This window comes from Melozone crissalis, unplaced genomic scaffold (genome assembly GCF_028551555.1).
Source record: "Melozone crissalis strain CALT ecotype California unplaced genomic scaffold, PUWL_Pcris_2 ptg000068l_1, whole genome shotgun sequence".
Lineage (NCBI taxonomy): Eukaryota > Metazoa > Chordata > Aves > Passeriformes > Passerellidae > Melozone > Melozone crissalis.
Window position 1 is genome coordinate 7,804,327 of NW_026535846.1, and position 19,625 is coordinate 7,823,951.

At 57.0% G+C, this 19,625-nt stretch overlaps 3 protein-coding genes across 8 annotated transcripts; all 3 read left to right on the forward strand.

Moving 5' to 3' along the window:
- The first annotated feature begins 341 nt into the window (after positions 1-341).
- Positions 342-5,262, forward strand: SNX12 (sorting nexin 12). Its single transcript, XM_054289579.1, has 4 exons — positions 342-539; positions 1,948-2,043; positions 2,891-3,015; positions 3,473-5,262. The coding sequence occupies exons 1-4, from the start codon at positions 375-377 to the stop codon at positions 3,573-3,575; spliced, it is 489 nt and encodes a 162-aa protein (XP_054145554.1). The 5' UTR covers positions 342-374; the 3' UTR covers positions 3,576-5,262.
- Positions 5,263-5,493: 231 nt separating this feature from the next.
- On the forward strand, positions 5,494-7,762 carry LOC128945978 (translation initiation factor IF-2-like). Its single transcript, XM_054289912.1, has 4 exons — positions 5,494-6,049; positions 6,125-6,289; positions 6,623-6,754; positions 7,091-7,762. The coding sequence occupies exons 1-4, from the start codon at positions 5,494-5,496 to the stop codon at positions 7,297-7,299; spliced, it is 1,062 nt and encodes a 353-aa protein (XP_054145887.1). The 3' UTR covers positions 7,300-7,762.
- Positions 7,763-8,361: 599 nt separating this feature from the next.
- SLC7A3 (solute carrier family 7 member 3) lies at positions 8,362-18,301 on the forward strand. Of its 6 annotated transcripts, none has more exons than XM_054289726.1 (12): positions 8,362-8,497; positions 12,923-13,331; positions 13,506-13,664; positions 13,752-13,929; positions 14,021-14,133; positions 15,002-15,224; positions 15,403-15,542; positions 16,038-16,140; positions 16,426-16,637; positions 17,255-17,421; positions 17,687-17,795; positions 17,901-18,301. In XM_054289726.1, the coding sequence occupies exons 2-12, from the start codon at positions 12,962-12,964 to the stop codon at positions 18,032-18,034; spliced, it is 1,908 nt and encodes a 635-aa protein (XP_054145701.1). In that variant the 5' UTR covers positions 8,362-8,497; positions 12,923-12,961; the 3' UTR covers positions 18,035-18,301. The 6 variants fall into 6 exon arrangements, with proteins under 6 accessions (XP_054145701.1, XP_054145699.1, XP_054145698.1 ...); XM_054289724.1 differs by lacking the exon at positions 8,362-8,497 and adding an exon at positions 10,392-10,546; XM_054289723.1 differs by lacking the exon at positions 8,362-8,497 and adding an exon at positions 11,417-11,507.
- The last annotated feature ends 1,324 nt before the right edge of the window (positions 18,302-19,625 follow it).

Below are 19,625 nucleotides of genomic sequence, written 5' to 3' on the forward strand. Positions count from 1 at the left end.
CCGCGGGGACCCGGCCGGAACAGCTCAGGGGACGCGGAGTAACGCCGGGAGCATGCCTGCCATGCAGGTTCCGGGGCCGGCCTAGCCAGCCCCGCGGGCTGAATACCCGCGGCGTTTATGCAGGGGGCGGCCGCACGGCGGCGCTGTCACGGCCGTAGCTGAGCGGCCCCGAACCCTGGATAACTACCGCGTTATGCAGGAGCTGTGCGGGCGCCGTGCTGCGATGTGTGGGTGGGGTGGCGGCTGAGGGGCCCCGAACCCTGGATAACTGCGGGTTTATGTAGGCGGCGGGCGGACTCCGTGCGGCTATGCGCGGGCGGGGCGGGCTGCGGTAGCGGGCGGGGCGGACCGGGCGGGGCGGCGGCACCACCACCATGTCGGAGGCGGCGGTGGCGGACACCCGGCGCCTGAACGCGAAGCCGCAGGACCTCACGGACGCGTACGGGCCGCCCAGCAACTTCCTCGAGATCGACATCTTCAACCCGCAGACCGTGGGCATGGGCCGCGCCAGATACACCAGCTACGAGCTCCGCATGCGGGTGCGGCCCCGGTCGGGCCTGCGGGGCTGGGCTGCCCGGTGCGCGGGTGTGCGGCCCGGGGAGGGGCGGCAGCGCTCGGGACGCGGCGGCCGAGGGACGGCGGCCGGGTAGGGCCGGAGCGGTGCCGCTGCGGAGCGGCGGGGGGCGGAGGAGGCGAAGCCCCGGGCTGGGGCGAGCCTGCGGGGCTCAAGGTCAGAGCTGATGGGCTCGCCCGGCATCCAGCGGGGGCTGCTGCGCGCACGGACAGCGAGCTGCTGCCTCAGCAGCTCCGGAGCCCCGCTGGGTGGCTGCTGAGCAGGGCACGGCTGCACGGAGCTGCTTATCTCAGGCAGGGGAGGAGAGCTGGGCGGCAGTAACGTGGGGCTGCTCTACCGAGAGCCCGTGGCCTAGGAGTGTGCATAGCAGCGTTCTCTTCATTGGGCCTTAAACGAGCTGAACTGGGGACCCCTTCACAGCTCTGCGGCTGATAGATGGGCAGAGTAAAACTGAGCTTCCCCTAAAACAAAGTCCCTTTAGCATGTGTTGTGGTTCTGGTTTAACTTTTGCTTATACTGTGATTTGCTTATAGTGATCAGTCTCCTCTGCTTTTCAGAAGAATTGGTGTTTGCTTTTTCCTGCTCTGGTGCTTGGCTCCCATCAGCCTGCAGGTGGCAATGGGAACCTCTTAGTCCCACTGAAACCAGCAGAGATGCTCTGAAAGCAGCTGGGTTTATTTCACAGACTCATAAGAACACAGTTAATTGTGTTGCAGTAATATCTAAGTGCTGTCCATATGAAGGTTTTGTTACCTCAGTTCCTGGAATGATTCAGACTGTGTTGATGGGGTAAAGTTAATGCAGGTGTCATTTGTTGGACTCCAGTGGCAGGGAAGAAAGGTGAGGAATTGCTGCACAGTTCTCCAGTGACAAGATGGGCATGAAAAGCCTGGTAGGGTGGGTGCTGTCTTTTGGGAGAAGACTGTAGATAAGGTCTAGCCTTGAACAGTTGCTGGGACAAGATTTCCTCAGTTAGTTCTTCCATGGAGATGCCACTGTCAGGCCAGATGTTCTTTTGCTCTTCAGGCTGCTGCAAAACTCTCTTGTAGATTACTTCAAAATGGAGTAAACTTGGGTGAAAGAAATATTATTCTCCTGACAGTCATATTGTCAGCACTGGTCCCAGTGTGTGCCCCTGGGAAGGGGGCATGTTCCAGAAATAGTCACTCAAGGGAGAGGGAATGCCTGGCACTGAGCAGACTGGCTTGCTTGGATCTGAAGGATTGTGGTGATTGTGCTGTCCTGAATAAGGGAGTTGAGTGTTCCCATCATGCATCCTCAGGAGGTTTGATTTTCTCACTGCAGCTTCAGTTTTCAGTTATATGTGTGGCTTCCAGATCAACCTGCAAATAAACTGCTTTGCTTCATTACAGACAAACCTCCCCATCTTCAAATTGAAGGAGTCGTGTGTGAGGAGACGATACAGCGACTTTGAGTGGCTGAAGAATGAGCTGGAACGAGACAGTAAGGTGAGGCCTGGCTCAGTCCTCCCTATTCCTTAAGCCAGGATGTGGGAACAGTTGCAGCAATAATCTTGAGATTCCCAGAAGTGGTGGTGCATGTTGCACCCCAGATACTTAAATCTAGGGGTTAAACTAAGATTCCTTTTCTCTAGTTTGGTACAAGGAGAAATGCCAACCAGATATTCTCAAGAGGTCACAAATGCACAAAAGTTTACTGGCAAAAATAAGGAATTTTGGCAAAAGAATTCATACATTTATTATGACATTACTTAGCAATAAATTACTATTAACTTAGCGTAATGTTATCCTGCTTAGAAACCTTTAAAACCTTAAGGTTGCTATGTTACCCAGAAAAGTTCCATGAAAAGATGATTAGAAGGAAAAGAGAGAGAAAGACAGAAAAGGTACAGAAAAACACACATAGCTGCCAACTTCTAGGGTTCCAGCATGGGTGAGATGAAAACTCCAGGAGAATGCAGGGGCCAGGCAAGTCCCTCATGGGAGGTTTTAAACCCCAGGGCTTTTGTGGCTGCCTCCCAAGGTGGAGCTTCTGGCCACTCAGGGGCTGGGTTAGCACCACCCTCAGTGTGATTGATGAACAGCTCTGCCGGGCCTGGGATGTTGGCTCTGGGCTGTGGGGTGGAGCCCTTCACAAGCCCTGATGTGCCACTCCCACCAAACATGCACACAGGCATTTGCCAAGCATCCCAAAATGTTTTGAGACATGAAACTTGACCAGTCTCTGGCAGTGGGCACCTTCTGCTCTGTCCATGTGATGGCACTGGAGATGAGCATCAAACAGCAAAGGATGTCTGGTGGCTGCTGTGCTCATGGGGTGATGCTGTGCTTTCAGATTGTAGTGCCACCGCTGCCTGGAAAAGCTTTGAAACGACAGCTTCCCTTCCGAGGAGATGAAGGCATCTTTGAGGAGTCCTTCATCGAGGAGCGGAGACAGGGCCTAGAACAGTTTATTAACAAGTAAGTTTCATGTCCTGGCTTTGCTGTGTGCTGCCTTTTTAGCTCTTGCTGGGCCATGAATTGACTGTGAGAGAGTCTCGAGTCTTGACCTGCTTCTGGCAGGTGCCAGTGCTGGAGGGTGGCACCTGCAGCCACGGAATGAAACTGGAACTGGAGCAAGTCCTGCCCTGAGTGGGGGCTGTGCTTTGTGCTCTCTCCTGAGAGCATAGTGAGTATTAGCAGAACAGCTGTGCTGCAGGGACCCACCAGCACGGTACTGTTGGTTCAGGGCACGGCCTGGAAGGGAACAGCCTGTGCTCAAGCACCTCTTACAGGTCCTGTTGCAGAGCCATGCGTGACCTTGGGCTGAGCGCGCTGCAGGTGTGCTGAGCTGGCTGCCTGACTCCCTCCTGACACGTCAGAGGTGTGGGAGTCTTGGAGGCAGCTGTGCTAACCTCCACATCTGATTTTCTTCCAGAATTGCTGGACACCCACTGGCACAGAACGAGCGCTGCTTACATATGTTCCTGCAAGAGGAGACTATTGATAGGAATTACGTCCCAGGGAAAGTGCGCCAGTAGGAGCACCTGGCACTGTCTTCCTCCATTCCACCCTCCCTCCTGCAAAAATGACATTTATTTTTACACTAAATCTGTCTTCTCTGAACCAGCTTTTCCTCTCTTGAACCTCCCAGTTTGTTCAGTATTTTCCTCTTCTGTAACTGGCAGCAGTTTGTTCTACTGGGCTGTGGTCGTGGCCTAAAGATGTGAAGATTTATGCAAGTGAGTGTGTTGTCCCACGTCTAGGGGCAGATGTGGATAGGTGTGGAGCAGGAACTTGCTAATGGCGTTCTGGTGTAGGAGCTGCCTCTCTCCCTGTACAGGAAGATAAGAGATGACCTTCACTCCCTTGTCTGTGCAGCCCCAAGCATCTCTGCAGGAGACGTTGAAGAATAGCAGTTGTCATGTTGGTCAGTGATTATATCAGGTATTAGAGTTTTAGTAAGGTTTATCCAAACCAGTGAGTAGGTGCCTGGGTGTGTCAGTCTGTCATCCACCCCATTCACCCTGCATGAAACCCTCATTCTTCACTGTCTGGAAGTGCTGAGACCCAACACCTACTCAAACCCCGCTATCAGCCTCCTGAATTACAGACCTATTTGGTGTATTTGTGTCCCCTCCTTTCTAAGGTGCTGCTGGCAGCTCGAGGGGTTTCCATCCCATGTGCTCTCATGATGCTCTTTGTGGGCCATTTGGCATGTGGAAGATGGGATAGTCTGGGCTGTAGCCACATGTGCTGTGATGCATTGGCCCAGAGTTTAAGAAACACCACAGCCTGCTGTAGCATGGGCTGCTGGGCTGGTGTTGCCTGCAGCACCGGGCTCGGCTGAGCCTAGTGACCTTATCCTGGGCCCCAGCTGCTGGGAGGAGCAGACTGGCTGGCTGAGGAGGAGCAAGAGAAGGCTGGTGGGAGCAGTTGTAGGGTGCAGCTATGATGGCTGCCACTGGAGGAGCCCAGCAGTGGGGCCTGGAGTGAGGCCACCTCTCCAGAAAAGGACAGCAGAAAATGGGAGTCAGTCCTAGGTTAGACATTGCTTACAAAGCAGGAGAAGTAGCAGTGGCTCTTTGTGTGTTCTCCCCTGTTCTGCAGTGAGCTTGGCAGTCACTTGTGTGGAAGTGAGAACATTTGACTGGTCAGGGAAGTGGTCAGAGCTTGAGGGGACAATGAGGCTGTGACTTGCTGCAGCACAAGTGTCCTTTGGAGGCTCCCCCAGCTGCCACAGCTGTGATGAGTGAGGTTGGGCCTCAGCTCGGGGGCTCCTCAGGTCAAGGCTGGCTGGTTTAAAAGTGCTTGGTGACTTTGTTGTGGCACAGTTGAGCCTTTCTTGGAGCACAGGCCCAGAGTGGATGCCCTCCTGTTCCTACCAGGCACGTTCCCCGAGGCCTTCCCAACGTCCCCTCTGTTTTCTGGCGAGGAACTGGTACTGCTGGGCGAGAGGTGGCTCTTGGGGAGAAGTCGCTGAAAGCGCGGGGGAGCTGCTCCGGGGGCTGGCTCCGTCCGGAAAGGGCCGTGGGGCAGCGCGGAGCCCGGTGCCGGTGGAGGCGGCCGTGGCCTCGGAGGGGCTCGGTCCCCGCCTCCTGCTGCCGCCAGTCGCGCTCGGGGCGGCTCCTTCCCCTGCCCTGCGCGGGGCTGCCATCCATCCAGCTGTCTGCACCCTGTCCAGTGTAACGTCCCGGTGCCGTTCGCATTAAACCACTGTGAAGCCAATTGTCTGCCTGGTCCTGGGGGCTACCGGGACGGGGGAACCGCCGGGACAGAGCGGGCTCCGGCGGGGCGGGGGAACGGCCGGGGGAAGGTGGACACGGGTGGGGCGGGGGAACGGCCGGGGGAAGGTGGACACGGGTGGGGCGGGAGAACGGCCGGAACGGAGCGGGCGGGGCCGGCACAGGGCGGAGGCGGGCGGGGCTCCCCGGTTCTCCCCGGCGGTTCCGAGGCGCGATGTGGCTGCCGAAGTCGCAGCCTGGCCCCGGCTCGCCGGACTGCCCTGACCTGCTGCAGCACGTCCCGGCGCTGCGCTCGCCGGCCACCCCGCTGTACCTCAGCTTCTTCGAGGAGGAGTGTCGCGCCATCGCCGCCCGCCTGCGCCGCGGGGCGGCCTCGGAGCCCTCGCCGCAGCCCAAGCCCCCCGGGCCCGCCACCTCCACGCCGCTGCCCTTACCGAGCCACGGTCGGCTCCCCGACTGGAGCGCGGGCGATTGCAAGGCCGCTGCTACCCCTGGCCCGGCCCCGGCCCCGGGGGAGCCCGGGTCCCTCCCGCAGCCCGCGGCCGGCGGTGGCCCCGGCCCCCGCCCAGCTCGCCCGCCCGCTGTGTCCCGGCGGGCGCGGCGCGGCCCCGAGCTGCCCTCCGGCGGCGGCCCCGGCACCCCTGCCCGCTCCCCGGGCCGCGGCCGCGCCAGGCTCGCTCTGCCCCGCGAACGGGCCTCGCTGGGGCTGCAACTCCCCGCGGCCGGCACGGGGCGCGGCGCCTGGGAAACGCGGCTCCTGCGGCCCCCAGGTAAGCGGGGGCACGGCGGGGAGCCCCAGCTCGGCACCGCCCGCCCGGCCCTGCAGACCCCCCTCTCTGCCCCAGGGACCAGGCTGAAGCTGACCTCGCCTGCCAGGTCCAGGCTTCCACGTGCCAGCGGGGCTTCGCAGCAGGCACAGCCTTCCAGCCTTCCCAAACTCGCCCCCCGGGCCAGAGCGGTGAAAAGTAATTCTGCACCTGCCAGTTGCATCGCGCGAAGCAGGGAAGCACGTAGGTTACGGTGCTGCACCGAGAAGGGAGAAGGGGAAGGGCTTGGGCTGCAGCCCAGAAGGGGACAGGGCATGGGGAGTCCATGGGAGCGGCACAGGTAGGAGTCTAGGAAATAGTCTCGTACCCCGAGGGGTGTGTTAACACTGCCTGGCCTCCTGCCAGTGTGGGCTGGCAGCCTGTTGAGTTTGAAGCCTTCACCCCGTGGTGTTGTGGGGTCACAGGTGCCTGTGCTCCTAGGGCAGGCAGCCTGGCTGACTGAGCCCGGGCCTGCCTGAAGAAGGTGCAATGGATGTGCTTGGGAATAGCGGCCTCTGTGTTTACTGTTCGCTACAGCTGCTGCCAAGGTTGGGAGTTGTAAACAGCCCTCCTCAAAGCTTTCTACAGGAATTTCTACTGTGGCTTCTCGCTCCTCACTGCGGCCTCCAGAAAAAGTGATTTCGTTCAAGCGTTTTGGCCTCAATAGAGGTGAGTCTTGGCAGAAGCCTCAGAGGCTGCAGAGTCGTGGGAGAGGGGCACTGCTGCCGTGGGAAGAACATCCAGGTCCTCGCTGCAGGGTCAAAGCTCATCCTGGGGAATGGACTGGGGGGGTACTGCATGTGCTTGGACTCGCAGGAGGGGAGGTAAAGTGCAGAGCAAGCAAGGCTGGGTGAAGTCCTTTCCCTCTTTTGCTGGAGAGGCATCCAGCAAAGAATCTGAACAAATCTGGTGCCTGAGGCTCATTCATAGGAGAGGGAGTGGCCGTGATCAGTCTCTTAGCAGGGGTTGATGCTCTTTATTTTACTTCCCTGGGTCTCGCTTCAGAATCAACTACAGAAGAGCTGGTGTGCAATAGGACCCGAGAGCTGAAGGAAAATTATAAGAGCAAAGAAAGGCTGGTTGCAGCAAGCATTGTCTTGGGAGCAGGTGAGCAGTTTGGAGGTGTAGATTCTTGCCTCGTGTTGGGGGGTGTGTCGAGAAACATGGGCAGCTGCTTGTTGGGCAGTGCTGCTCCCCAGCTGGGCCCTGTCTGACCAGGTGAGGCCCTGGCTGAGGGTGCTCCAGCCTGTGCTGCAGGCAGGGGGTGCTGCCTGCCCAGGAACTGCAGCCGGGCAGCCCGCAGTGCTGAGCCCTGCGAGGGAAGGGAGGCCGGGAGGCTCTCCCCACTCTCTGCGACAGCCCTGTCCCACCCTGCCCGGGCAGCTATGCCCTCTCTGTGAGAGCAGACTCCCAGCAGCAGCCCAGAGCCTCTGGGAGCAAGGCCATGCAGGAGCACTTTGTCCCAGCAGCGCCCATACAGGCCAAGCCAGCAGCAGCTGTTGGGCTGGAAGTGCTGGGAGACTTCTGGCTCTCTTGGACAGGTTCTCTCTTTCCCTGATCTGGAGCAGCTCTGTGGCCAGGTTGAGGAGGGGCTGAAGATGGCAGGTTTCTAATGCTGATACCTCTCTTCACAGGTAGAAATGACCAGACATGGGAGTATGTGGAGTCCTCTTTGTCCAGTGATGCAGTTCCTGCTGAGCAGGTAAGAGCCAGCTGTGTCCTGTCACTATGGAGCACTGTTCAGTCTCTGGCTTGGGCCAGCTATGCCAGAGGTAGGAGATGATGAGACCCGGACCTGCCAATTTCTGGCTGGCACTTGAGCTGTTTCAGCCTTTCTCTGGGGTTTACACAAGCACATGGGCGTTTTTTGCCTGGCTTTACCAGCTCTCTCTGCTCAGGGGACTGCAGCCTTCTGTCCAGCTAGATTTTCTAAGGGCCTTTTGAAACATGCAAACTTCATGTGGCTTGTGTTGTCACTTTTATATGTCCTGACATGTAGGACATGGCCCCAGGATGGGGTGTGCAGAGCCTGCAAGATGAATCTCCGAGTTAAGAAATCTTCTACCTGCAAAATAAGTTTGTGCATTTCCAGCAGTTTTAGGGCTCTTCACTCTGTGGCTGCAGCCAGCCAAAGGCATTCTTGTTTCCCCTGGGTGCTGGCAGATGCTGCCTACAGCAGCTCCTTTGCCAGGCACTGCTCCTGTGATGGATGTGCCCTGGCAGTGGTCCCCAGGGGGCTTGGATGGGCTGCAGTGCTCCTCCAGGGGATGGGCTGTGCTGTGGCTCTGTTGTGGGGGGGTCCAACTCCCTGCATCACACTTACACCCTGCTCTTGCCAGTCTGCAGGTGATCAGCTGTCCCAGGAACTGGAGCGTGTGAAGAAAGAGCTGGAACGAGTGAAGGGCGAGCTTGGTATGTGGAGCTGGCTGTTCTGAGGGCTGCAGGACACCTGTAGTCCAGGTGACATCCCCTGTGCCTGTACCTGGAGCCTAGGGCCTGCAGTTCTGTGGGAGTGGGGCTGGATTCATGTTTAGGGGGTAGAGCAGGATCTCAGGGCTGCCCTAGAGAGTCTGGGAGTGAGGTATTTAGGATGGGCTGAGCACACACCTTCTTGCCTCCTGTCTGCAGCTGACAAGACTGCCCAGTGTGAAGCCTATGAGCAGACAATCTCCTCCTTGCAGGCTCAGCTCAGAGCAGCAGGTATGTTCCCTCACTGTGGTGAGCCCTCACTTCTGGACAGGCTGCAGGGATGCTCCAGTGGTCCCTTGAGGGCTGTGAGGTGGGAGGGATACAGCTCATGGCCTCTCCCAGGGGTCAGGTGCTGAGTGCCAGGAGCATTACTGCTTTGATGTTGCTTCCCAGGAATCTGAAAGATGCAGCAGTGTTGGACAGTGGTGACCTGGGGAGAGACTGACAGCTGGGACATGGGGACAGACAACAGTGTCCAGCTGTGTGAGCCCCTGGGCCAGTGATATATGTAGAGCTCTTGAATTAATTAATTTTTTAACTCCTTGTATGTAAAATAAAGGTGTCTTTTGCAGTGGTGTTTGCTGTCTGCTTGGGTCGAGGCAGTGCCCTGGGTGAACAGGACAGGTCTGTGCTTGGCTATGGCTGGTTTTGCTTAGCCAGAGATTTGAGGCCTGTTACAAGGAGGAGCTGGGGGCTGGTGGATGGAGGTACAGTGTGGCTCTGGGGAAGCATTCTGGACATAACTGATGCTTCCAGGTGGGATGCTTGGATGTGTGGTGGTGGTAGGCAGCTGTATGGGCAGGTTTCTTCCTTAGGCCACCTTCACATTGGATGTGGGAAAAGCCAATGCTGGCTGATGGCACATGAGACTTCTGCAGGCTTTGGCTATTTATTACTGCTTTATTATCAGTGACTAGGGGCACGTGGTGGGAAGCAGCACTCAGGACTCAGACCAGTCCCTCACTGTTCCTGCATGCTGGCCCTGCTCTGCTGCCTTCTCTCTGTGCTGGGTTGATGCAGGCACCTTCTTGCACTGCCTTGTGTCTGGGTGAGGCACTGGAGACTCTGGTGCTGGCAGTGCCCTGGGGCTGGGCTGGGAAGGCTGGCCTGTTCCTGCTCCTGTTATTTCTGGCTGGTGTTCCTGCTGCCTTGGAATGCACATTCACAGATAGCCCACACCCCTTCCCGGGGCACTGCCCTGGGCTGTGTGCAGGGGGGGCTGCACAGGAAAGCTGTGCTGGCTGTCTCCCACCCCTGCTTGGCACTTGGTTGCTGGGGCAGCTCCAGTGCTGGCACAATCTGCAGCAGAGAGCCCTAACAAGCTGTGTGTTCCATCTATATGCATGGTGAAGATAGTACCTGCACCAAGAAGTTAAGGGAGTTGACTCAAAAAAGTGCCCTGCTATTTGTAACCAGAGAGGGTCCCTTCCAATCTAAAATACTCTAATGTTTCATTTAGGAAGCTGGTGGGGGCATCCAAGGACTGATGTGGATCTGTTTCTGCAGGGCTTCTGGCTCCCTTTATGGGCTGGAGCCATCTCCTACCCTCCTTTGATGCTGGCTATGTGCGCTTTGCCACTGTTTGCCTTCCTGCTGCTCCTGTTGAGACATGCACTTGGCTTGTTCCATGCCTCTGCCTGCTCCCAGCCCTTGGCCTGTGCTGCTGGATCAGGGCCCTGGATGATGGGAATGGGGAGCAGTAAGACTGGGAGGTGAGGATGGGACACTGGGAAGACATATGTGAAGCTGCACGTGAGGTTTGGGAACTGGAGACATGTTCTGGTGTCCTGATGATGCTCCTTCCTGGAAAGTGCCTCCCACTGCTTGATGTTGCAAGAAGATTTCTGGAAATAGGGAAATGTAATCTGCCCCCTTGCTACTCTGGGTACTCTGCCTGCTTGTCTGAGACAGGGTGACGCTGCTTGGAGTCCTGCTGTGCCCGTGGTGCTGCCTATTCTGTCTGAGACCATTCTCGGCGATGGTGCTGCCCAGGTGGGTCCTTGCCTACAGCTGTCAGTCCTGGAATGAGTGGGAAGTGTCTTGAGCACCTCTGACCCCCATTTACTTCGTCATGGGGGTCATGGGGGCAGAGGTGCTGAACTGCGCGTCCTCGATTCTAGGAAGCGGGGGCAGAGCACTTCACAATGCGTCACTTCCAGTCAGAAGCATGAGCTGATGTTTCCATCACCGCATACTCAGCCGTTTGCCCCCGCGGAGGACGCGGGGGAGGCACCGCCTGGCGCTCCCGCCTGCCCTGCCCTGTTCCCCTCCGCTCTGCAAGAGACTGACAAGCTTTTTGCCTCGCTAGCGGGAACACCGGAGCAGGGCATTGCCGACGATGCCGGCGAGGGGCTGGTTTACCTCCCTGAGCTGCCGCTCTGAACGGGCGCTCACGGCACGCCAGCCCTGGATCGCATCAGGCGCGGCCCGGTGACGGGCGGCTCCCAGCCTGAGTGCGGGACAGCACGCCTCGCTCCTGGCTGCCCAGCAGTGCTCCCAGGACTGGCGTTTCCCATCCCTTAGTGCCTGTTGCTCCCAGAACTGAGGGGCTGTAGCGGAGCAGCCGGAGGTCGGGGAGAGGCCCCGCACAAGGCGCGGGCGGAGCTCCGCTCGCAGCCCCCGCAGCGGGCTGGCCTCGCCAGGCTCCGTTGTCATGGCACAGCTGGGCTCGGGGCACCCTCAGCAGCTCCCTCCGTGGCATTTCCCCAGGGAGCAAGGTGCCTTGCCATGCTCTCTTGCCCGCAGCAGCCGCATTCCCGCCAGTCGAGCCATGCCTGGGTTCGTCCCCCTTCCGAAACGAGCGCGGGGGCGGATGGAGCTGCCCTGCGTCCCGCCCTCCCTTTCGTACCACTACCAGGGCGGAACTCATCCCCCTCTCCTCTTTCGGCGCGAAACGGAACAGAGTTCACCTAAAGGGGATCCACGGATCGGGCCGGGCCGAGCCGAGCCGCAGGTAAGTGTGGTGCCGCAGGTGAGCGTGGCGGTAAAGGCTTGGCGCAACCGGTGCCGTTCTTGCATCATCTGCCCAGCGCACACGCGGCCGGCTCCTTCCGCTCCTGCCGCGCTCCAGTTCTGCCGTACGCGGGTTCCGCGGCAGCGCAGAGCCTGACTGGCATTTCTGGGGACGCAGATGCCCCCGCGGGGGCTGAGGCGGTGGTCCCGAGCTAACAGCTCCCCACACCTTCGCCAAGTCAGGCGGGATGCGATAGTCGGTGCCGGGCTACGGTAGGCGCCGGGATGCAGCGGGAGGCTCCTGCTGCCGCCTCACCCATGCGGATCTCGAGTCCGGCTGCTGGAGGTACTTGGAACAATTGAGCAGCGCTGGGAAAGGCAGCTAGACTTGCCCAGGTAGTGTTTGAGGAGGGTGCTGGTGCTGGGGGACTTGTTGCACTTGGGGTAAAGGCTGAATGTGACACGTGCCAGCTCGGGAGGAGGTTTACCAAGAAGCAGGATGGTTCGCTGGTTATGGGGGAACAGCCCCGAGTTGGTGGCTGCCGGTTGTGGTCCTAATAATCCTCTATGGAAACGGTCACAAAGTTATCCTTGTGTGCTTAGGCTGATACAGTAATGTGGCGTGCGTGCTGGGCACGCGGATGGAGTGTGCTCACTTTGCCGATGAAGGGCGAATGCGCTGGTGGCTGGGTGGTTCGGTGTGGGCAGAGGTGCCAGCTGTGGCCGTGGGCATTGGGAACCGCTTTCCTTGCGGCTCCTCTGTGCTGGATGCTTGCTTCACGGGTTGCTCATCTTCTGAGCTTTTTGGGAATAGGTGGCAGCTGTGAGCAGGAGGAGTGGGGATGTCACACATTCGAGGTGATTACAGCCTGTAGAGCTTGCAGACTACTTAGCAGACACTGTTAGCAGGCAAGGGGCTTGCACCAGGAACCCATACTGTGTGTCTGTCTGCTTATGCATCCCTGAAGAGAATATGTTGCAGATGCCAAAAGCAACAAAGGAATGGCTCCATCCCAGCCTGCTAAATCCTGTGCTGGAGGAATTGTCTCCACATCATTGCTGCCCACCTTCCAGACTGGAGAAATGTACCATCAGTCAAGTTTGGTCTGAAGGATCTCCAGACTGACAAGCCCAGGCTTTGGGACGTGCCTATGAGCTCCTTGGTTGAGACCACGCAGGCCTTGAGCAATGAGCATTTCCCAGCATGGACTGACTGGGTTCATCCCTGACGCAATGCCTTGTAGGGTGCCCCACCACGATCTCTGGCCAACCAGTGTGGCAGGGGTGTGGTGCCAATGAGTGAGCTGGGAGGAGGGTAGGCAAGGCTCCTGTGGGCATCATTGCCTACCCTGCCCCTTGCAGTGCCAGTCCTGCTGCCTGAAGGACACTGAGCTTCACATTTCCCTTTTCTTGCAGGGCTTTTCACCAGCTGAGCTTCACTGAGGAGAAGACAAGATGTTGAGGGAAAAAATGACCGTTTTTGGCAAGAAGCTGATCCGCCGGCGCATGGTGGACCTGAGCTCCAATGATACCCATTTTGCTCGCTGCCTCTCCACGCTGGACCTTGTATCCCTGGGGGTGGGCAGCACACTAGGGGCTGGTGTGTATGTGCTGGCCGGGGAGGTGGCCAAGGAGATGGCTGGTCCCTCCATCGTCCTCTCCTTCCTGGTGGCTGCTTTCTCATCGGTACTGGCTGGACTCTGCTATGCAGAGTTTGGGGCCCGTGTCCCCAAGGCCGGCTCTGCGTACCTCTACAGCTACGTTACTGTTGGCGAGATCTGGGCTTTTATAGCCGGGTGGAACCTCATTCTCTCCTACGTGATAGGTACGAGGCCAGGCAGCCTGTGTGGGGCTCCTTCCAGCGCTCTGCTGGCACCATGGGGGGTTTCTGGGGGCAGGGTGTGGGGTGGGATCAGCAGGGAGGTGGGTGCTCAGGTGTGGGTGGCTGGTGCCAGTCTGCCCTGGGCTCAGACTAATGCACAGATTTGCAATCAACCAGGTACGGCCAGTGTGGCTCGGGCCTGGAGTGCAACATTTGACAACATCATCGGCAACCACATCTCCACTTTCTTTGTCACCAACATCCCAATGCACATGCCAGGAGTGTTGGCCGAGCATCCGGACTTCTTTGCTTTGATCCTGATTTTGCTGCTTACTGGTGGGTGTGCAAGAGAGTGGCTCCATGGTATCATGGATGATGGCACAGGAGCCTGATGGGTCCTCACTCACCTCTTCTGTCCCACAGTACTGCTGTCTTTTGGTGTCAGCGAATCTGCCCTCGTGAACAAAATCTTCACGGCAGTGAACCTGTTGGTGCTGGGCTTTGTCGTCATTGCTGGATTCATCAAGGGAGACATCAAGAACTGGCAGCTTTCAGAGGAGAGCCATGGCAATTTGTCACTGCCAGACACACCGGATGGCAAGTAAGTAGGGCAACTGGGATCTGGCATAGGGCAGGCACAGGCCCTGCTGTCCTTGCACCTCACGGCAGCTGCTCTCCTGCATTTCTTCCAGGAAAAAAGCTTTTGGCTCTGGTGGGTTTTTCCCCTTTGGACTGGAAGGGATGCTGACCGGCGCTGCCACCTGTTTCTATGCCTTCGTGGGCTTTGACTGCATTGCCACCACAGGTACTGCCTTGGGTGAGGGTGGCGTGGGCATTTCCCCTGCACAGCCAGCAGCTGGCTGGGAGCTGATGGGGAGGATGCTCCCACACGGTGTGGGAAAACAGCTGGTCTCACTGCTCCTGGGAGGTTTCGCTGTGGAGTGTGTGTTTTCAGCTGGGCCAGACAAAAGGGTTCAGAGCCTGCCCTGCCCCAGGAAAAGTGGCTCATTACACCACACGGTTGGGAGCAGGGCTGCACCCCGCCTGCACAGCCAGCTCCCAGAGCAGCAGGGAGCCTTTTGACTGCTGAGCCGAGCAGTGCTGGGAATTGCTGGTGTCTCCTAGTTATTTCCCAGCCTCAGGCAGCCTTTTTTCAAATGACTGGGTTCAGGCAAAACTGCTGCTTCCTGGAGCACAGGCAGCTCTCTAATTTCCTCTCATTACCCCAGAAATCTACTTAGTGGGTGGCTGGTACAGGCTGTTCTGCCTGACCTTGCCTGTGCCACCCTGCCTCCAGGGGCTGCCCAGCAGTCTCCTCCTTTCCTGCTGCCGAGCCCCTTGCTGGGAGCCTGGTGCAGCACACCTTTGCAAAGCCGAGCACACATTCAAGGGGGATCTCTGTTCAACAGGCTCTGTAGGGAGAGGGAGCTGATGGTGGGGGGGAAGGGCTGGCATGGCCAAGGGCTGGCTGCAAGCCCAGGCTGCCAGGCAGCTCCTTTCCTTCTGCCAGTGCAGCAGCAGCATGGCCAGGGACCCCTCCTCTCTGACAGCCCCTGCTTGCTGCTCCCCAGTCCTGCGCTGCCATGGAAAGTCCCTGCTGGCTGATCCCCTGGGGGTACTGTCCCATGCTGTGCAGTGGAGTGGGGCACATGTGGACTCTTGTGTCTGGACAGGGGAGGAAGCCAGGAACCCACAGCGCTCGATTCCCATTGGCATCATTGTGTCCCTCCTCATCTGCTTTGTGGCTTATTTCGGGGTCTCTGCGTCCCTGACCCTCATGGTGCCCTACTTCCTCCTGAACAAGAGCAGCCCTCTGCCTGAGGCTTTCAAGGCGGTTGGTTGGGAGCCCGCCCGCTACGCTGTTGCCGTTGGCTCGCTCTGTGCCCTCTCCACCAGGTAGGACTGGCTCTGTTCCTGGCACTGCTTGGGGCACAGCACAGGGACCGACAGCATTAACCTGGCTGGGCTGGGGATTTGCTCTTTCCAGTTGCTGTCCTGCTCCTGGCACTGAGCTGGTCCCTTCCCCTTCTGGGTGGTAGATGTGGGCAGCTCGCCTAATCTCTCTCCACGACAGCTTGCTGGGCTCCATGTTTCCCATGCCCCGAGTGATCCACGCCATGGCAGAGGATGGGCTGCTCTTCAAGTTCCTCTCCCGGATCCACAGTGGCAGAAAGACCCCTCTGATCGCCACCTTTGTCTCGGGGTTCTTCGCAGGTAAGGCTCCTGGCCACGTCCTCACCCCCAGCCCTGCCATGGTCTGTGGGAGTGTTTGTGGGTCCCTAGGATGAGGGAAGAGATGAGAATCTTGACTCCATGTTTCCGAAGGCTGATTTATTATTTTATGATATATATTATATTAAAAGAAAATTATATACTAAAACTATACTAAAAGAATAGAGAGAAAAGAGACATCAGAAGGCTAGCAAGGAAAGGAATGAATAATAAAATTGTGTGACTGCTCACAGTCTCGACACAGCTGGCTGTCATTGGTCATCAAGTAAAAACAATTCACATGAGATCAATCAAAGATGCCTGGTTGGTAAACCATCTCCAGACCAAATTCTGCAGCCATCAGATAGTTATTGCTTACATTTCGTTTCTGAGGCCTCTCAGCTTCTCAGGAGCAAAATCCTAGCAAAAGGAGTTTTCAGAAAATATGTCTGTGGCAGTGGTCTGGAGCTGTGCTCATGCTGCCTGTCCTCATTGCAGCGGTGTTTGCCCTCTTTCTGGACCTGAAGGACCTGGTGGACCTCATGTCGATCGGCACGCTGCTGGCCTACTCCCTGGTGGCGGTGTGCGTGCTCATCCTCCGGTGCGTGACTCCTCTGTGTGGCGGTGCCCAGGGTGGATGTTCCTCACATCGTCCTGGGGGCTTGTAGTCACAGCTGTTTTCCAGGGGCATGATGCATCCTGGGGAAGCGTCAAGCCCCCAAGATGGAGGCTGCTGACCAGAGCCTGTGTGTGACTCTGGGCATATCCTTGGAGTGGCTGTCGCGGGGCCACTGCTGGAGCAGCAGGGATGTGAAGGTGCTGCCCACTGTTCCCTTGGGCTAGGAAGTTGCTTGGGCTCTGCTGCAAGCTTGTCTTACCTGCTCAGGTACCAGCCCAGACAGCCGAACTCCCCGAAGGCCGTGGAAATGCTGGAGCTGAATGGGAATGAGGAGGAGAGAGTGATCATGAACCCAGCCATCACTGCTGCCAGTGCCCAGCACAAAGAGACCGTGTCCCTGGCGACGCTCTTCAACCCGCCTGGGGACTCCCCCACTGTGCTCTCGGGGCGCATTGTCTATGTCTGTGTTGCGGTCATTGGTGAGTCAGTGGCAACTGGCGGCTGGTGTCCCCTTCTGCCAGGGGCTGGAGTGTTTTGGCCTGTCTCTGTAAAGCTGGGAAGGGATGGAGAGCATGACAGGCAGAGGAGAGGAGCTGGGTTGCCAGTCGCTGTTGGCCGTGCCAGCAGGGTGCCAAGTGCCCTAAGCAGGGTGCCAAATGCAGGGTACAGCTGTAGTTTGGGGTACACAGGCGTTGTTGGAGGACACGGGTGCTAAGCCAGGGATGTGCAGGTGGTCATGTGAGATCCTTGTGATGAGCCTGACCCATGCTGGCCACCAGCAAGGGCAGTTCCCAGCCCCTTGAGAGTGCTTGGGCTCAGCCAGCGGGGTTTGGTCCGTCTGTCAATGGCTCCATTGTACAGCCAGAGAGGGGTGGCTCAGCCAGGTCTGGGTGAGCGTCAGAGCTGGGTCCAAGCCCAGCCGGGCACAGGCTCCCTGCAGCTTGCTGGTCTGGGAAGTGCCTCCAGCAAAGCACTTTCCCAAGGCTTTGGGGTGGGTGTTAGAGGCAGTGGGTGCCTCAGCAGAGCTGTGGGTGAGGCTCAGGGTCCCAGGGAGGCCATGTGCCACACAGTCCCCTGACAACCCCCTCTCTTGCAGCTGCACTGATCACAGTCATCTGCGTGGTCCTGACCCTCAATAAGGATGCGCTGAAGGATGCCAATGTGGGCTCTGTTGTGCTTCTGGTGCTGCTCCTCGTGGCTCTGCTCATTTTCACCATCATCATTTGGAGGCAGCCGCAGAGCAATGCACGATTAAACTTCAAAGTGAGTGCAGCCCCCTGCATCTTGGTGTCTGCACCCCCTGGACTCCATCAGGATCTGGGCATTGCAGGTTCTGCCAGGGCTTGCTGCTGTTCAGTCACCAGGAAAGCTCTGAAACGTGTCTCTCTGAGGTGTAATCCTCAGTGTGGAAGTGCCTGGGTGCTGTGGGCTGTGGCGGGGAGGGGGTCCTTCCACTGGCCAGTAGCATCCTCCAGCCCAGTCTGGTCCCTCAAGGCACAGCTGACAAAGCACTTCTTGTCCCTTGCAGGTACCTTTCCTGCCGCTGGTGCCAATCCTCAGCACCTTCATTAACATCCTGCTGATGGTCCAGCTGGATAAAGGCACCTGGGCGCGGTTTGCCGTCTGCATGGTCGTGGGTAGGTGTCCTGTGCTGGGCAGTGCAGTGCCCAAGGTCTGTCCTGGGGGTCTGTTAGTGCTGCCAAGCCACCATTGCACATTTCATTATGCAAACCCTCCTGCAGGTTTCGTTATTTACTTCGCCTATGGGATTTGGAACAGCGTGGAAGGGAAAAATGCGGAAACAGCCCATGCCACAGCAGAAAAACCTCTGCACCATCCTGGACAGGACCTCAGCCCTGGGGCTGCTGCGGTCTGAGGGCCTGGAGACCAGAGCTTCATGGACCTCTTCGCCCCTTTGGGACAAGATCATGATCCAGACAGTACATCCATCCCCTCTCCTGCAGAGACTGAGTCCCTGAAGTACTAAGGTCTGAACAAAAGGTCCTGGGTCAAAGCTGACCTAGGATGAATGTCCCAACTGAATGTTTGATGTTTCCACTCGTTAACAAAGTATCGTTATATGTACTCACTTATTGGCAAAACATGTTCACCTTTCTGTATCTAGAAACAGCATAAGGCTACATAAGGCTCCTAATTAGGGAGTACAGGATCAAAGATCCTCTCCTAGATCCTCCCTGAGCCCTGGCTAGGCTTGGGGAGAAAGCTGACAGGAAAATGAAATTAGAAATGAGGTCAGCTGGTTTGTTTAGCGGTGTAAAACCCGTGCCACTGTCCCAGCAAAGCAGGGCAGCCCCGTGGCCCCCAGAGGAGGAGGCCCTGCAGGAGCTCCCAGCTCCTGGCGTGGTTCTCCAGCCCTTGGCTGTGACAGCTGCCCCCAGAGCTGATGGCTCTTGGGCCTGGGTGATGTGTGATGGATCTTCCATAGCCACTGTAGGCATTCTTTCCTAGCAATGATCAGCATTGCTCAGCTTGTCCCTTTGCAACTCTTTGCTCTTGGTTAGGTGCCTTGCTTAGCTTCCCCTTTTGTGATTCTTTGCAGTTTTCCATCATAGTAAATGCCACTGTTCCTTGAGTTGGTGTCTGTGTCTCTGACCCTACTCACCAGGAAAACAAAATCAGTGTAGTCAGCAGGGCCAGAACAAACTGTTGCTTTTAAAATCTAAATTAAAGTAACCAGTCCTGTATGAAATTGCCAGATGGGAAGAACTTCCATATAGTTCACTGGTCCTCAGGTGGGCTAAGGTTGGAGGACCATGTGAGCAACGGAGAAGTCAGTTAAAAGAAGCTGAACTGCTGGATGTATTGAAATGCATCCAAAAATCACATACTGAAAAAAGAAAAGAACTTGTGGATTTGGAAAGGCAAGGATGGATTTTGTTAACAGTATATCAAACAAACAAAACACCAACAAAAGGAACAGTTGTTGAAATGCTCTAACATGAACCAACAGATGTGAGTTGCAGAATCAAATTGTAATGCTAAAATGCCAAATTAAGCTGCTTGCTGATAAGATGGATTTACCAGACTTGCTGAGAAGGCTGCAGTTAGAGTAGCTCAGTATAAGGAAAGGAGGGGGCAAGTGAAGCACAAGAAAATGCATGCAGTGATTGCAGAGGCAGGTGTGCAGTGGGATCCTGATGAATGGAACGGAGATATTTGGGCTGCTGTGGATTCTGATGAGGTTGGTTCCCGAGATGAATTTGTAGATGTGAGACCAGCATGAAGACAAATGGTAGAATTAGATGCTAATGATCAGGAGGGATACTCATAGAGGATTATACTCAGCAGGAAGTAAATTAAATATTTGAGCAGTTTAGTAAAAAAAAGGGGAACCTCTTTTCTCTTGGATGGTGTGCTTGCATGACCAGGGAGCATCAGGGATAACCCTAGACTCAGGGGACTCTAAGAACTTTTTAGATTGAGTTTGGATTTTTTGTGCAGGATGC

Coding starts and splice junctions, on each gene's coding strand:
- SLC7A3 (XM_054289726.1), top strand. CDS start 12,962: ATGTTGAGGGAAAAAATGACCGTTTTTGGCAAGAAGCTGATCCGCCGG. Junction 13,665..13,751: donor CCTGATTTTGCTGCTTACTG/GTGGGTGTGCAA, acceptor TCTGTCCCACAG/TACTGCTGTCTTTTGGTGTC. Junction 16,638..17,254: donor TGTCTGTGTTGCGGTCATTG/GTGAGTCAGTGG, acceptor CCTCTCTTGCAG/CTGCACTGATCACAGTCATC.
- LOC128945978 (XM_054289912.1), top strand. CDS start 5,494: ATGTGGCTGCCGAAGTCGCAGCCTGGCCCCGGCTCGCCGGACTGCCCT. Junction 6,050..6,124: donor GCGGCTCCTGCGGCCCCCAG/GTAAGCGGGGGC, acceptor TCTCTGCCCCAG/GGACCAGGCTGAAGCTGACC. Junction 6,290..6,622: donor CGCGCGAAGCAGGGAAGCAC/GTAGGTTACGGT, acceptor TGTTCGCTACAG/CTGCTGCCAAGGTTGGGAGT.
- SNX12 (XM_054289579.1), top strand. CDS start 375: ATGTCGGAGGCGGCGGTGGCGGACACCCGGCGCCTGAACGCGAAGCCG. Junction 2,044..2,890: donor AGCTGGAACGAGACAGTAAG/GTGAGGCCTGGC, acceptor CTGTGCTTTCAG/ATTGTAGTGCCACCGCTGCC. Junction 3,016..3,472: donor CTAGAACAGTTTATTAACAA/GTAAGTTTCATG, acceptor ATTTTCTTCCAG/AATTGCTGGACACCCACTGG.